Below are 14,108 nucleotides of genomic sequence, written 5' to 3'. Positions count from 1 at the left end.
CAGGATTAGTTAATGGTGTGGTGGTACACTCTTCTAGTTAACAGTGATGCTACCAAAACAGGTCAACATAGAAGGGAATTGTTGTTTATTTGGTGGAATAACACATGAATACAACCATTACGGTGCAATTGAAAAATGTTATTTTATAAACTGATTTAAGAAAATTGACTGCAGATTAACTGTAATGGTAACATTTTTGAGACACCTCACTAATTTATACTTTACCTTTAAATGCATTTAAATAAGAGTAGATTTTTATTGAAGTTGTAAATTTGTTACATACGCTCTATATAAAACACATTATGGTCCAATTCAGAAAACACGCTGTTCCATGAAACTTAAAATATAGCATTACAGACTGGAACATAACCCAACACTACCATGGTATAAACTGTATCTGAATCAATATTTGTAGTTTTATATTTGCTTAGCACTATGAAAAAAGAAAGTAAACTTCTATAATACAAGACAGCTTTGTTTTGCAAGATCATTTTGATATGACATCACAGTGCATTAACTTTATTTCTGTCCAGGGGAGAAAAAATAAATACATAAAAAAAGGTTGATTGGATTTCATAGGACATTACTTGAAGTAATCTTGCCTCCTAAAAATCAGGGAGTGACCATTACAGTATAACAAACAGTTACTAAGTAGAGCAAATGACCCAAGTAACTTTATATTGCTCAGCCACATAAGAACAATTAAATGAGAAATCGTAATACAACTTCCACAGAAAAATGCTTACATAAAAACAAACCGATCAAAAAAGAATGATCTGTATTTGCAGATCTAAAGCATATCCCCATTTTCACACAAAAAAAAGATTCCACAATACATTTTCGGCCAAATACTTATCCATTATTCTTCCTTTATCTATGGGAACAATTAATTCACCACCAACCCTGTGGCACTCAGACTGATTTTTTTTTGAGGAGTTTTATTCAACCTTTAACATACACATAAATCTAGAATTCCTCTCACATACAAAAGACATAAAATTAAAAAAACAAAAACAAAAGACACAATGTCATCTAAAATCTGACGTCCTCTTGCTTCTCAGTAGTGACCTGGACAAAAGAACAGTTCGAAAGTTTAAAGTGCCACATATGTATTTATTGTTTAGTTTTTTTTTTTAAAACACAAAAACTAGGAATATTAAAATAATTACGGTAAGCTCTGCCCTTGACAAATTATTTAAATATAGATCAACTGTAAAATTAACCTTTGTCAGCTTAGTGATGAAAAATGGTTTAAACATACGTGGTGAATAGGACCGAGATCGGGATCGAGAGCGGTACCCTCTGCTGTAGTAGGGAGAAGGAGATCTGCGTCTGTAGGGGTGAAGGACATTTATTTATTTTTATTTATTAAAAAAAATTAAAAATTATTTAACATTTTCAGTGTAAGTCATGACAGTCCTGCGTAACATGAACTATATGGTGTGAAAACAAACATTGCATTTGAAATAATTATAATGATAGTCACAGGATTCCATTCTAAAACATTCAACAGTTGCAGTCAAGTCTAAAAAATGTCAAGTTAAATCTGGGTCAAAAAGCCACAAAGAACTCACCTGTATGATCTGTACTCTCTGTCATCATAGCGATCATAGTCGCGGTCATATCCTCTTTCATAGCCTCTGTCATATCCCCTGTCACATTCTCTAGAGACACGTCGTGATGAACCACCTCCACCACTACTGCTGCTGCTGCTGCTTCCACTGTAAACACATTACAGTTTGACGACACCTTGAAAGATGAAAAGATATTCCTGTTTGGATGCAAAGCTGCATACTAAAGAAACCCTTACTATGTGGGACGCCCCATGTAGATTCCAGGAGTGGGAGTATGGGCTCTTTTAGTGATAGAAAAATCCACTCTGATCCTGCGCCCATCCAGCTCCATTCCATTAGCACGTTCCTTGGCCTGAAACACATAAACACAAAACAAGACTTTCCATTTAATAATGAAATAGATGCATAACATTTGCCAAACTGTCAATGTATTAAATATTTGGAGATTAAAAACTTTTATACAGAGACTATAAGAATTTATCTATAGAATCCATTTATACAGTATGGACTGCAGATAAATGCATGTAAATATGCCTAAACATTTCACTTTTCTCTTGGTCACAAAACCCACTTCCTCTCGCCGTTATACAATACACTTTGAAAATATACCTAATTACAGGTTTACCAGGGCAATGTTTAAAAAATTGCCTCTATTTTAATTCTAGGAGGAAGATTCAATAGTACAAATTTAATATTTGTCTTCCTTACCTCCTTGGAGTCCTCACAGTTCTGGAAGTAGACGAAGGCAAAGCCTCTTGAACGTCGAGACTGCTGATCATAAACAATGTTAACATCACTCAGAGGGCCATATTTAGAGAAAACCTCCCTCAAATCTCTCTCAGTGGTGTACAGACTTAGTCCAAATACACCTAGACAGTTGTTGGGGTCTGGGTTAGCCTGTAGAATGTAAGAAAAAAAAAGTTACAAAGCCATCATTCATCTTTTAAGAGTTGTAGATTAAAGCTTTTCTTGGTACATCAATCTTTGGTATCTGACAAGAGATTTTTATATGACTATTTTATATGTTAAGAGTTAGCTGTTCAGGGATACAGTGTATTTATCAGGTTTTAAAAACAAAACTGACGTCACTCTTTTCATATAGGGATGTATAAATAAACAGCTATTATAGTGCCGTAAATAAAGGCATTTTTGATTCACTGTGTTGTATTTTTTATTAAATATAAATTACATTCTCAATTTCTTGTTTTAGGAAACCAAAAGTGTCTTACATACAATGTTGTCAAGTCTTAAAACTGACAAAGTTAACCTACTCTCTCACACACACACTACACAAAATATACCCTGTTGCCAATGTGTCTGCGACGATTTGACATGGGGGAACGGCTATGGCTCCGACGGCGACGATACTCCCAGCTGCGAGATCGGCTTCTGGAACGACGTCTGTGGGATCGGGAACGAGAGCGGGAGTAGTGCCTGCGTGAGCTTCGATGAGAACGAGACCTAGGGATAACATAATAATTGTTATTGGGCAATTTACTTGCATCATATACACCTTCAAATACCTGGCTTGACTTGGCATGTCTTAAGAAACTCAGAAAACAAGAACTCATCTTACCGGGATTTGGATCTAGATCGAGAACGAGACCTGGACCTAGAATGGCGGGAGCCATCTTTGGAGCGGGCTGGTGAATGACTGGCAGACTTTGCAGAGCCCCGAGGGGATGCACTCCTCGAGCTAGGCCGTGAGTCCTGAAGAGACCACTCACTCAGGTCAGAAACACTCAAGCCACAAATCAAAAAATAAATAAAAAAATTTAAAAAAGGGGACAGGAGGTGACTGCGCTCACCCTCTATATGCCCCTTTCAAAACGGAGCCACATTTTGTTGTTTAGAAGGTTCCACACTAATATTTAGGAATCTGATTGAATTAAGGTCATACATTGCAACAAATATTTACTTTGGAAATTACGTAATTTAGCTAAAATTAAAGACAGCACAAAAATAAACCTGAAAGGAATGGAGGAATTGACCAGTGATGTTTCAAAGAGGGAAATAAATTAATTTTGCATGCTTACAAGAAAGAAACAAGATGAAAGAACAATAACATAGCAGGCTTTTAAGAAATTACTCATACCCAGGTAAACTTCTGAGCTTAACTTCATAACTTCTTTAACTTCAAAACAACCCTTGATTTCTTCTTTCTTCTGTTTGACATTATGACTTCTTTTTTCCTCCTCTTCCCCCATTTACCATCTGCCATTACAACCCTAGTAGTGGGGAGAGTTCTTGATTGCTTCTTTTCAGCATCCATTACATTAGCATGCATCAACACCATCAGCTTCAAACAATAACAACTTCACATCTGAAACGTCTTCTGCTTTTTCTTTCTTCCAAACTCAACCTTAACAGAGAACAAACAAGGGTGATAAGGCAGTTTGGTTTCTGTTAAACCCAAAAGGTACAAAGAAAACAACAAAACCAGGAGAACAACAGATTAGCTGAAACCATGTTGTAAGTTAATTTGCTGTGGTCTTTAGAGCTGCAACAATTACCAATAATTCACTGATATTTTTAAGAAAACTAAGCCATCTGGTTTTGGAATCTGGATGTGAATACGTTCTATTCAACTGGGTTTCCCGTTACAGTAAATTCTGAATCTGGAGGGGTTTATAGGCCGTTTTTTTTTTTAAATTAAATACAAAAACAAGACTTCTGAAGACAACTACATTGGATGCAATCGTTTCAAAAATGTACTGATATTTCACTGACCAAATGCCATTTGATTTATTAAAAAAAAAAAGTTAATTGCAGCTCTAATGACCTTCACTGGTCTTGCCATTTACTGACACAAAATATGAATACATCGATTACTACCACAACGTTTACTTATTTTAACTTTTTGGGCTCTTACTAGTTAACCACACAACTTTTCCAATAAGTAACGTTTACACATATGCGATAAAGTAAAAGCAATGTGAGGCGGCGTCAACATCGCACCGCTGCCGTACTCTGCAGGCCCACGCTTTAGCTAGCTTAGCTAACATTACAGCTACCGTTTTAAATATCAATGTTAACGTTAAAGCCGTACGTGTAGGGAACTGCGTTAACTACTCGCACAAAACACTATGATTAGTAACATATAATGCACATATACTCAGGTTAAACGCCAGTTTTCTGAAACCGTTTTCCGTACCATACCTGCATACGCAGCTAACAACTAACTAGCTAACGATAGCTCGCTTTGATAACAGTATTAACAGTTGGCGTTTTGTTTATTTACAACTCACCTTCTCTCTGAATTCTTTCTCGTTGTCGCTCATATTAAGTAAAGTAAACCCCAGATGATTTACTAGTACGTGATCTATTGGATTTGACCTAAGCACCTCCTGGATGTAGCTTAACGTTACCGCAAAGCAAACCGCTGAACTATGAACCAGCTCGCTAACGATGGAAGGGTTGAGCCGTGGGATTTTCAGAATAAGATCGTTGCTTCAGAAGACACATGGCCTGAAAACATAATTTGGCGAAAAACCAATTTGAAAAATACACAATTAAAACATTTCATAAATGTGTAAAAACTACGATAAATTAGAAAAAGAATTTCCAAAGAGAAAATGCACCGTGAATGCTTCGGGGTTAAAATTATTTTCCAAGCAAAGCTGAAAAAAAGCTGAACTGTTTTTGCTGAAATAGCCGAAACGTAATGTTGCCTCCTTACTGGTTAGGCAAACTTTGAAGCCAGTTAGCCTTAAAAACTTAATAGGCAATTATGTTGTCGTCGATGACATCGTCATAATCTTAATAAGCATATAAGATATGAAAAAGCCGTATACACAATAATGTCCTTTGTAAGCTGAAAGTTTGAAAAGTGTTTTAGATGAAAGTATGCTGTAGTTAGGCGCCAAATATCATATAGTCATAATGATAAAGATTAGAATATCATTACTATGAATCCTCAAGCATGCAGTAGATAACAAACCATAATAATGATAATATAAATAATAGCTATGGTCACTATCAGAGTAAACTCAACAAAGTTTTTGACTGTTGCTCCAACCAAAAAAACAACAATTGGATTATGTGGACTTCAGGGAGTATACTATTCTCTATAATTTTATACTCTAAAGAATTAGTAATTAAAAAAAGTGCAATGTACTGTATTAATGATGAAAACAATTGCTGGCTGCAGCTTTATAGTTGTCCAACAATGTAACAGACAAAATGGAAGATTGATTAGACAAAAAACATTAATATGGTAAAAACTAAAATAATTTAAGCTTTGATCTAGATTGACAGAATACTTAAGGGTATACAACAGTAAGGAGTAAAATTGCTATCTTTTGCTTTCAAATAATGGATATTGCAGCTTTACTGCCTAAAACCAATCGTAGCATATTTGTGTGTTCGAATAATACATTTCAAATAATACAACTCTAAAACAAACAAAAAATGAAATACTTTATTAAAGGTGGGTGTGTCACATTTTAAAGCATGAACTCAAACATGCATGTTTACAGTAGTTTGCTATGCAGCAGTACTGTAAGTAAATGTAATAGCCCTAATTAGCCACTTGCAGTATGCTCATGGAAAAGATTCACAGACCTAACAGTGCCTTATGTTAAATACGGGCAAACAACTATTAATGCTCCACTTAAAGAGGGAAAACAAATTCTAAACACACTCAAAAATGCTCTCTCATCCAGTTCATTCATAAATAATAGCAAAACAGACATGCTACAAGCATTCAAACCTCAGTCTGAAAAGGAGGTATTTTAAGGTTCATTGTCTAAATTCCATTCAGAGCTTTATTATTACATTATTGTAGTTATTTGGCATCCAAATTACACTAAATTGTCATTAAATGCAACAATCATAATTCTGAGAAATTATGAAAATGACTCAATACTGTCTTGTTTTGTATGCAACTATTTTCCCAAACAAAGACAAAAGCATACACTAATTTGAATTCAGTGTTAGACGGCTGAAGGCACTTCAGGGTAGTATTTCAAAACAATAAAACTAACAATCCAAAGTCAATGAAGAAAAGAAAAAAAAAAAAAGAAAAAAAAAAACCATTCAGTCAGTAGTGCCATTGCTTGTATAACACATACACTCCTTTACATCACAATTAGGTCTCCAATTACAACTTAGAGATAAAATGTTATGTCCCAGACAGGAAAGGGCCATAAGACTAGTGTTTGATTCCTTCAGACCAGAACAGCCAGACTGGGTTAGATAGTCAGTTGAGTCCACTTCTTTGGCCCATTTACTCCTTTTCTTTGTCATATAGTTAACGTTACACCAATGTTGCTCCCAATAAGGAAATATCTGCTTTTAAGTAGTTAATTGCCAGGAGATTGGTTTTGACCCTCTATAGCAGCTTCTTATTCAGGATTTCCCAAATCATTAACTTCCTGAAGAGAGGCATGTGGCACTGCAGAGACAGATGCATTTGTTATTTTCAGTGATAATACAATGATTTGAAAAGAAATAAAAAAGCATTAGAATATTAAGACTGTACAGTACATACCGGCTTAAAGGTGAGAGGCCTTCCTTTTGCGATGTAATCAGCGTATTTACAAGCAAAAACACCACAGTCACTGCCGTTTTTCTGCTGGGGAATCTCCTACAAGGATTACAAAACATCAACTTAATCTTGCATTGAAGGAGAAAATGCACACATGTGAAATATTGCATCATGAATCTGAAATTGACTTACAGTGGCCCTCAAGCTTCCAGTAGTCCACTTGATGCTGTCAAGCTCTCTACCTTTCTTTGTTTTGTGCTCCTCTTTAAGGTAGAGTCTGGGAAATTTGAATAAATGTAAGATCAATATATGAAAACATATTAAAAATTGACAGATAAATAAATAAAATGGCATAATCCAGACTTACAGTAAAAGACTACAGATGTCATCATGTCTTTGACCCATTGAGTCATACGACTTCACTGTCCTTGCTTTAAAATCAATCACCTGGAATGAGAAGTAATAGGAGTGAGAGAAGAAAAACATGTACAATATTGTGCACTGCAAGTATCTGTGGCTCTGACTCACAGCCATTGCCCAGTGGACACCCAGATGCAGAGGGACTAGAATAAGGTCGTAGAGAAAGAGGTCAACAGCCTTGGTCCAGCGCTTCACAGCAGCATGTCCACCAGGCTTTCCACCTCCTCCACCTCGCAGTTTGGGGTAGAAGAATGTGCTGAATGAGTAGACTTTCAAACCTGTTGCTTCAACTGAACACCGCTCCATGACCAGAGACAGGTAGAAGTTTATCACCTTGGGAGAAAAACAAATTGATTAGATTTTAATATAATTTCAACAATCTAAACTGTCATCCATTTCCATAAACTGTTTGTATCCTAACTACATCTTACCTCATCATTGAGCCAACCACCCTCTTGCAGTGTGGCCAGGTCTCTCTGTGTGATGCGAAGTTTGAAAGCCGCACTGAGAACAACATTGGGATCACTCTGAGCTAGAGCACCACTCACCTCCACTGCCATTTCCTATAGAGAGACAATAAATGCATTAAGTGAAAAACATTATCTATAGTTTCTTCAACACACCAAGAATATATTTAACTCTAAAAAAAACATTTAATCTCACTTTGGTGAGCCTAGGTACATCCTCATCATTGTGCCTTATATGTGCCCAATGTGTGTCAGGGGTCTCTCGATCCACAAGATTGAGGCGAGTAGCTACTTCTGTAGATAGGTCCAACTCTGCTGCCTGTTTTTAATCATACACAGATTGCTATTACAGACAAATGGCTTCGACCATTATATTCACATACTGAGTGCTATAACAAATTGGTAGAGAGCAAGAGAAGTGGCTACCTTGGTACATTTAACAGGCTGTGTGTCCTCACAGCTGCCACTGAATGACTTGCTTAATGTCAAACCACCCCACCTGGACATGAAACAAATAATTAATGTTGATTTCCCTTACCTAAGATACACAAATCAGATATTCATATAGTATCTATGCTGCACTAACCTGTCTTTGGTTGAAGGTACATTTCTCCATGTGAATGTTGTTGGGGCAGCTGTGCAAGAGACACAAATGTCAGTCACCTAAATTGGTTGCCAAATGTCAGCATTAGCAGTTTTTATATGTCTTATATAAAAATTCAATAGACATCTTTACATTTTTGAACAAAAACTATCACTCTGAAAACATCAAAAGGTATTAACAAATTATAATGGCATTACATTTCCATGAAAATAATTTGCAGATAAATTAACTAAAAATAATTGTTAGTTGCAGGACAAGATGTAAATAAAAATGTGACCTTCAACTCAAAAATAAAAGCGTCGCTTGAAACGACCCACATAAAACAAATATGTTTACAGATTCTACTTTGTTTGGAAGTGAATAATATTTTATAGAGGTGTCTTACCTGTGCATGCCATCTTCCTTGGCATTGACTCAAAGGTTTTTCCTAAAGCAGCAGTTTTGTGATCACTCTGTGACAGTAATTCACTGAGAGCAAAAGGAGAAAAGGATTACACAGCTAATTTCCACACGTATGTTATTACCTAGATCTTTGTGCAATTTCTAATAAATAAATAAATATACATATAAAAATAAAAGATTTCACAGGAATAGGAAGTTTTACTCACTCTTGTGGCTTTGTTTGGTTGAAAGGTAATGGTTGACTTTTACTGTATTTTTCCGTCACCATCTCCAGCAAACGCCTGTAATGCTCCTTATTGTTCTGCTTTATGGCCTGGAGACAGGAGACAGAAGCCAGATGCATAATAAATGACACAGCAAGATGCTACAATCATAAATAATGATAAAGTGATGGTCTTATGATATAATTCTTAAGTTATTACATTGCATTACCTCTTCCACAGTAAGACTGGGCTTGTAGCAGCGGTTGTGTCCAAAGCCATTCCAGGGTGGGTCAGGATTAGTGTTTCCCACCCTCAGAGCAGACCTTGAAGGCAACAGTTGGAATGAACCCCTCTTCTCTGCAGAAAGTGCTGTCCCACTGTATTCAACAAATTCAAGTACAGAGCAAGAGAGTGTCTTAAAAAAAAAAACCTATGTGCCTTGAAAACTTTAAAAAAAAAGCCAACTAAAAAAAAAAAACAATAATACTGATGGAAGTATAGGTTTGGAATAAAGATCCTCTGAAATATTGGACTACTTGCCTGTACTTTCTCATTAAAGGAGGTGAGGAGCTCTGAATTTGATTCCTCCCAGCACGTTCATTCACTCCAACCACTGTTTTATCTACACAGACAAACCAAAATTAAGAATACATGTGTGTGAATGAGAGGGACCCAGGTGGAACGGTGAGGTTACAGGGAGCAGAGGTGAAGAAGGTGCAGGACTTTAAGTACTTAGGGTCAACGGTTCAGAGCAATGGAGAGTATGGAAAAGAGGTGAAGAGGCGAGTGCGGGCAGGTTGGAACGGATGGAGAAAAGTGTCAGGTGTGTTGTGTGATAAAAGAGTATCAGTGAGAATGAAAGGAAAGGTTTTAAAGACGGTGGTGAGACCAGCGATGTTGTTCGGCTTAGAGACAGCGGCACTGAAGAAAAGACAGGAGGCAGAGCTGGAGGTACCAGAGCTTAAGATGTTGAGGTTCTCTTTGGGAGTGACGAGGATGGACAGGATCAGGAATGAGGACATCAGAGGGACAGCTCATGTTAGATGTTTTGGAGATAAAGTCAGAGAGGCCAGATTGAGGTGGTTTGCACATGTTCAGAGGAGAGACTGTGAATATATCGGTAGAAGGATGCTGAGGTTGGATCTGCCAGGCAGGAGGTCTAGAGGAAGACCAAAGAGGAGATTTATGGATGTAGTGAGAGAAGACATGAAGTTAGTTGGAGTGAGAGAAGAGGATGCAGAAAACAGGGTTAGATGGAGGCACGTGATTCGTGTGGCGACCCCTGAAACGGAACAGCCGAAAGGAAAAGAAGAAGACAAACTAAAATTAACCAAATGATAAGATTATACTAGATGGATGTTTTGCAGCAGTGAGAGTGGATGAGAAAAAGTTACAAAGAAATTTAAAACAAATAAAGAAAGAAATAATAATATTAATAGTTTCCTGTTGTAATAGCTGCCCACACTTACCCATTCTCCACTCCATACTGTTCAACCATGAGGTGTGGAGCTCATCTATCCCCAGAGTGACAGGCTGAATTCACAGAGAAAATGCAAGGCAGTTAAAAATGGCAAGCTTCAAACTTAGTAGTGGTTAGGTTCTGGTATGTTCTCTACAGAATAAAAGTATATTTAAGTGTTGGATGTAATCTAATTGTGACATTTGTGTCTGAGCCACTTGAAATGCATTATAATTCACAGTTTCACATTAGGTCTCAAATTAAAAATAATTAACCACAAATGATCAGACTTGTTTTTACTTTTTCACATTTGTTTTAACATTTGAAAATCTTGACATTGCATTATAGAAAAAAGTAGAAGACAAGTCTCCAATTACTATTTTACACCTTAAGTATAGCCTTTGGAATGTCTAGTGTGTAGGCAAATCAACTCTGTATCTGTGCAACTGTGTTTTCATAAATGTATTTTACTATATTCAAACTAAGGTGAGTAGCTGGATCTTTAAAACACAGTTACGTTCATGCACTAAAACTAAAAAAAAAAAGTGTTTTTCTCAGAGCAGTTTAGATGCAAAACACCTCAATTTAGAAAAAAAAACTACTTAAATGTGTTTCATTCACCCATTTGTGTATCAAACCAACACCATGGCTGTTTACATTTTTGTAGCTGTGCGTCTGTTTAGAATATGGTACTTTAACAGTCAATTGATATAACAGATCTAGTAACAAATGCAATATTTCTACATAGTGGCATTACTACTGTCCCTTAAGTAAAATACGTCCCTCCTTTACATAGGTAATTTCCTTCTATGAAACTTTAAATTAGGTCTGAACAATTAACCATATTGTAATTAACATTGCAATTTAACGGAGTGTGACTTTCAAATCAAAGAAACTGCAATTTAAACGCTTCAGATTCTAAATGATGAGGAGGAGACACAAATATAAAAAACACCGGACAAAAAATAAAGACTAAACTGGTTTTGATAATAAAACAGGAAAAAAAGGTACTCCCAAAAAAAAAACAAATAATTTATCTTCCCATACCATTTAACCCCACTTCAAATGAATGTGCTTGAGGAAGACTTTGGTACACAAACCTGTGCCTCCTCATAATGTTTGGGTTTCGCGCTCATGGTTGAAACCGGGTTTTGCAGCCTGAGCAGACCAGCTACACCAGCCACTGTCTTCCGCACAAAGCTGAGGACTACATCTGAAACACACAACACAACAAATTAAGCTTTGTTTTCGGTTTGTATTTTTAAAGTAAATATTCGGATTATTTATTTTTCATTAAAAAACCTCGTCTGCGTCTTTTCACTTCTACTGGGTCACTCTGGCAAACACCGTCTGCAATATAAACACTGTAAGAGAAAAAAAAGAAGAAAAGAAACGTAATTTAAATGGATGACAACATCAAACTTTACTGATCCCACAGTGGGGAAATTGGCTCGTTAAGTTGTTCACAGTAAGGTTATAAAGTGCAAAAAGCATTTATAAATAAACAAAACAAACACACAGCAAATTTTTTTTTACAAGTGATCAGTGATTAAAAAAAAAAATGTTCATGCCAGAAGCGTATTAACAATGCCAAATACCTAAACATTACGCATTTGGGCTAAGTTTTTGCGTCATGTTTAATATTACTTCTTTGATTCATAGACTTCTTAATTAAACGTCATAAAAAACGTCATGTCAAAAGTGCACACTATTGTTTAGAGCTAAACCAGACGTTATCTCTTGTTTTGTTCAACAAAAAAAAACCCAAGAGCCTTAAAACATTCTGTTGAAGTCCTCTCATTTGACAGACTGGAACCAGAGAATAGTTAGCACTGATTCAGTACTTTTAAATGAAAAGTTGACTTAAATGATTACACAGGAAAATCAATTTAATAAATAATTGTTTCAGTTCGATTCATTAAAATATTAATGACAGCTAGTGTTACACAAGATCATCTCTCCGTCACAATTAAACAAAAACCGAGAATTAAATCTGTTAAAAGGTAGGATTTACTCGAGGACTGTTGTATGTGCCTTTATTTGTTTTAACTTGGTGTGCATATCACAGACATTACAGTTTAGCAATTATGATCCCTACGAACAACATTAAGACAAACATGGTTGGTTATTTTTGGACTGAAGAGAGATTAGAAACTAGAAAAAGCATTTCCAAAGAGCACTGTGAATGCTTATGTGCAGATAGTTTTGCTTCTGCTGATATAACTTACATGAAACGTGGCTTCCTTATATACCGGTTAGGCAAACGTCAAACCCATTTAGCTTAAAAACTTAAGGCTTCAAAGGCAATTGTGTCATGTGCGTAATATCTTTAAAATGATAAAAGCTATTAAAAAGCTGCATACAAGCAATACTGTCCTTAGCTGAACGTTGTGCAGTTTGAATGATTCACAGTTGACAATAATTAGTATTATTACTATTACGATAACATACTGTGAATGCAAGATTAGGATCTCATTACTGTGAATGCTCCAGCATTAACTGAAATATGTATCTGGCAACAATCTGACAACATCTAGCTGATGGGTTCAAAATAACTGTTAGCTATGGTTGTTTGTTGATGACTTTTAGCTCTAAATTGCTAACAGCTAAATAACGTTTGTGCTAGTTGTACACTCTCAGTTAACCGCTTACATCAGGAGACTTATCTTTATCAAGGGTAGGTAACAAGTAAAGGCTACGTATCTAAACTGGGTTGCTGTTATAGTAAACATATAAACTGTTACAAGCAAGAGTTAGTAAAATGAGCAACACCCGACCTCTGGTAGTTTCGTTTAGCCGGCCTGCTGTGGCTCTCCTGGCGCTGTGATCCTGCGGGTATCTCCACACTAACGTTACCTTTCCCGGGCCACTGTTGGGCGGAGTTTTTTCCCGTAGCGGGCGCAAAAAACGACGATATTCCGTCAGCTATCCATCCATACATCCCAGACAAATACGAGACAAGTGTAGCGAGGTCTTCTACGAGGGCCAGGACGAAGATAAGATGTCAAACAAACGATCTACAACCGCCTGCAGTTAGCTTAGCTTAGCTTAGCGTAGCGTAGCGTAGCATTAGCATCACCGTGGTGAAACGCGTGAGGAAGTGCGTCACAGCATGTTGATATTTTATGAGGTGCGAGAGCTTTGGGCGCCAACAAAAACGGGCGGGTGGAGTTAACAGCTGAATGAAAAGAACCGACGAAACAGCGAATAGTCGGCGTTTGTGAAGATAATGAACAAACGAACCACTAAAGGAGACCGTAAACAGCGTCAGCTGCAAGTTACACCGTAATTGGCTGCTGCTGAGCTGCTCAGATGCCAATTGTTTGTTACATAATAAACATATAAGACATACGCAGGTCTTTGTGGACATCTTAATTGAGTATTAAACATATTTTAAAATGGTTTAAAATATAGTTAAATTGTACCATTTTAAATTAAATGACAAAAAAAACTATGGAAAGTTTAAAAAAAATGAAAGTATTTTTTAAAAA

At 36.5% G+C, this 14,108-nt stretch overlaps 2 protein-coding genes across 2 annotated transcripts; both read right to left on the bottom strand.

Moving 5' to 3' along the window:
- Nucleotides 1–71: 71 nt before the first annotated feature.
- LOC137101616 (transformer-2 protein homolog beta-like) lies at nt 72–4,985 on the bottom strand. The gene is made up of 8 exons (XM_067480264.1): nt 4,823–4,985; nt 3,151–3,284; nt 2,876–3,035; nt 2,283–2,471; nt 1,811–1,926; nt 1,575–1,721; nt 1,262–1,332; nt 72–1,068 (listed from the first exon to the last, which is right to left on the bottom strand). Exons 1-8 carry the CDS (start codon nt 4,853–4,855, stop codon nt 1,058–1,060), a joined length of 861 nt encoding a protein of 286 aa, XP_067336365.1. The 5' UTR covers nt 4,856–4,985; the 3' UTR covers nt 72–1,057.
- A 995-nt stretch (nt 4,986–5,980) lies between these two features.
- senp2 (SUMO specific peptidase 2) lies at nt 5,981–13,747 on the bottom strand. The gene is made up of 17 exons (XM_067480261.1): nt 13,395–13,747; nt 11,920–11,981; nt 11,718–11,830; nt 10,628–10,691; nt 9,699–9,780; nt 9,388–9,535; nt 9,162–9,268; nt 8,939–9,021; nt 8,536–8,584; nt 8,376–8,448; nt 8,146–8,268; nt 7,914–8,045; nt 7,591–7,815; nt 7,430–7,509; nt 7,255–7,339; nt 7,066–7,161; nt 5,981–6,969 (listed from the first exon to the last, which is right to left on the bottom strand). The coding sequence occupies exons 1-17, from the start codon at nt 13,556–13,558 to the stop codon at nt 6,907–6,909; spliced, it is 1,749 nt and encodes a 582-aa protein (XP_067336362.1). The 5' UTR covers nt 13,559–13,747; the 3' UTR covers nt 5,981–6,906.
- Nucleotides 13,748–14,108: the final 361 nt, after the last annotated feature.

This window comes from Channa argus, chromosome 16 (assembly GCF_033026475.1).
Source record: "Channa argus isolate prfri chromosome 16, Channa argus male v1.0, whole genome shotgun sequence".
NCBI classification, from domain to species: domain Eukaryota; kingdom Metazoa; phylum Chordata; class Actinopteri; order Anabantiformes; family Channidae; genus Channa; species Channa argus.
Note: the sequence above shows the minus strand (reverse complement) of the source record. Positions and strands in the feature narration are given on the sequence as shown.

Bases quoted from the DNA above. Each gene is read 5' to 3' on its own strand.
- LOC137101616 (XM_067480264.1), bottom strand. From the start codon at position 4,855: ATGAGCGACAACGAGAAAGAATTCAGAGAGAAG. The intron at 3,285-4,822 runs GTGAGTTGTAAA...TGGTCTCTTCAG, and splicing joins AGAAAGAATTCAGAGAGAAG to GACTCACGGCCTAGCTCGAG. The intron at 1,927-2,282 runs GTAAGGAAGACA...TATGTGTTTCAG, and splicing joins ACTGTGAGGACTCCAAGGAG to GCCAAGGAACGTGCTAATGG.
- senp2 (XM_067480261.1), bottom strand. From the start codon at position 13,558: ATGTATGGATGGATAGCTGACGGAATATCGTCGTTTTTTGCGCCCGCT. The intron at 7,510-7,590 runs GTGAGTCAGAGC...TTCTCATTCCAG, and splicing joins GTGTCCACTGGGCAATGGCT to GTGATTGATTTTAAAGCAAG. The intron at 7,162-7,254 runs GTAAGTCAATTT...TAATCCTTGTAG, and splicing joins CTGGAAGCTTGAGGGCCACT to GAGATTCCCCAGCAGAAAAA.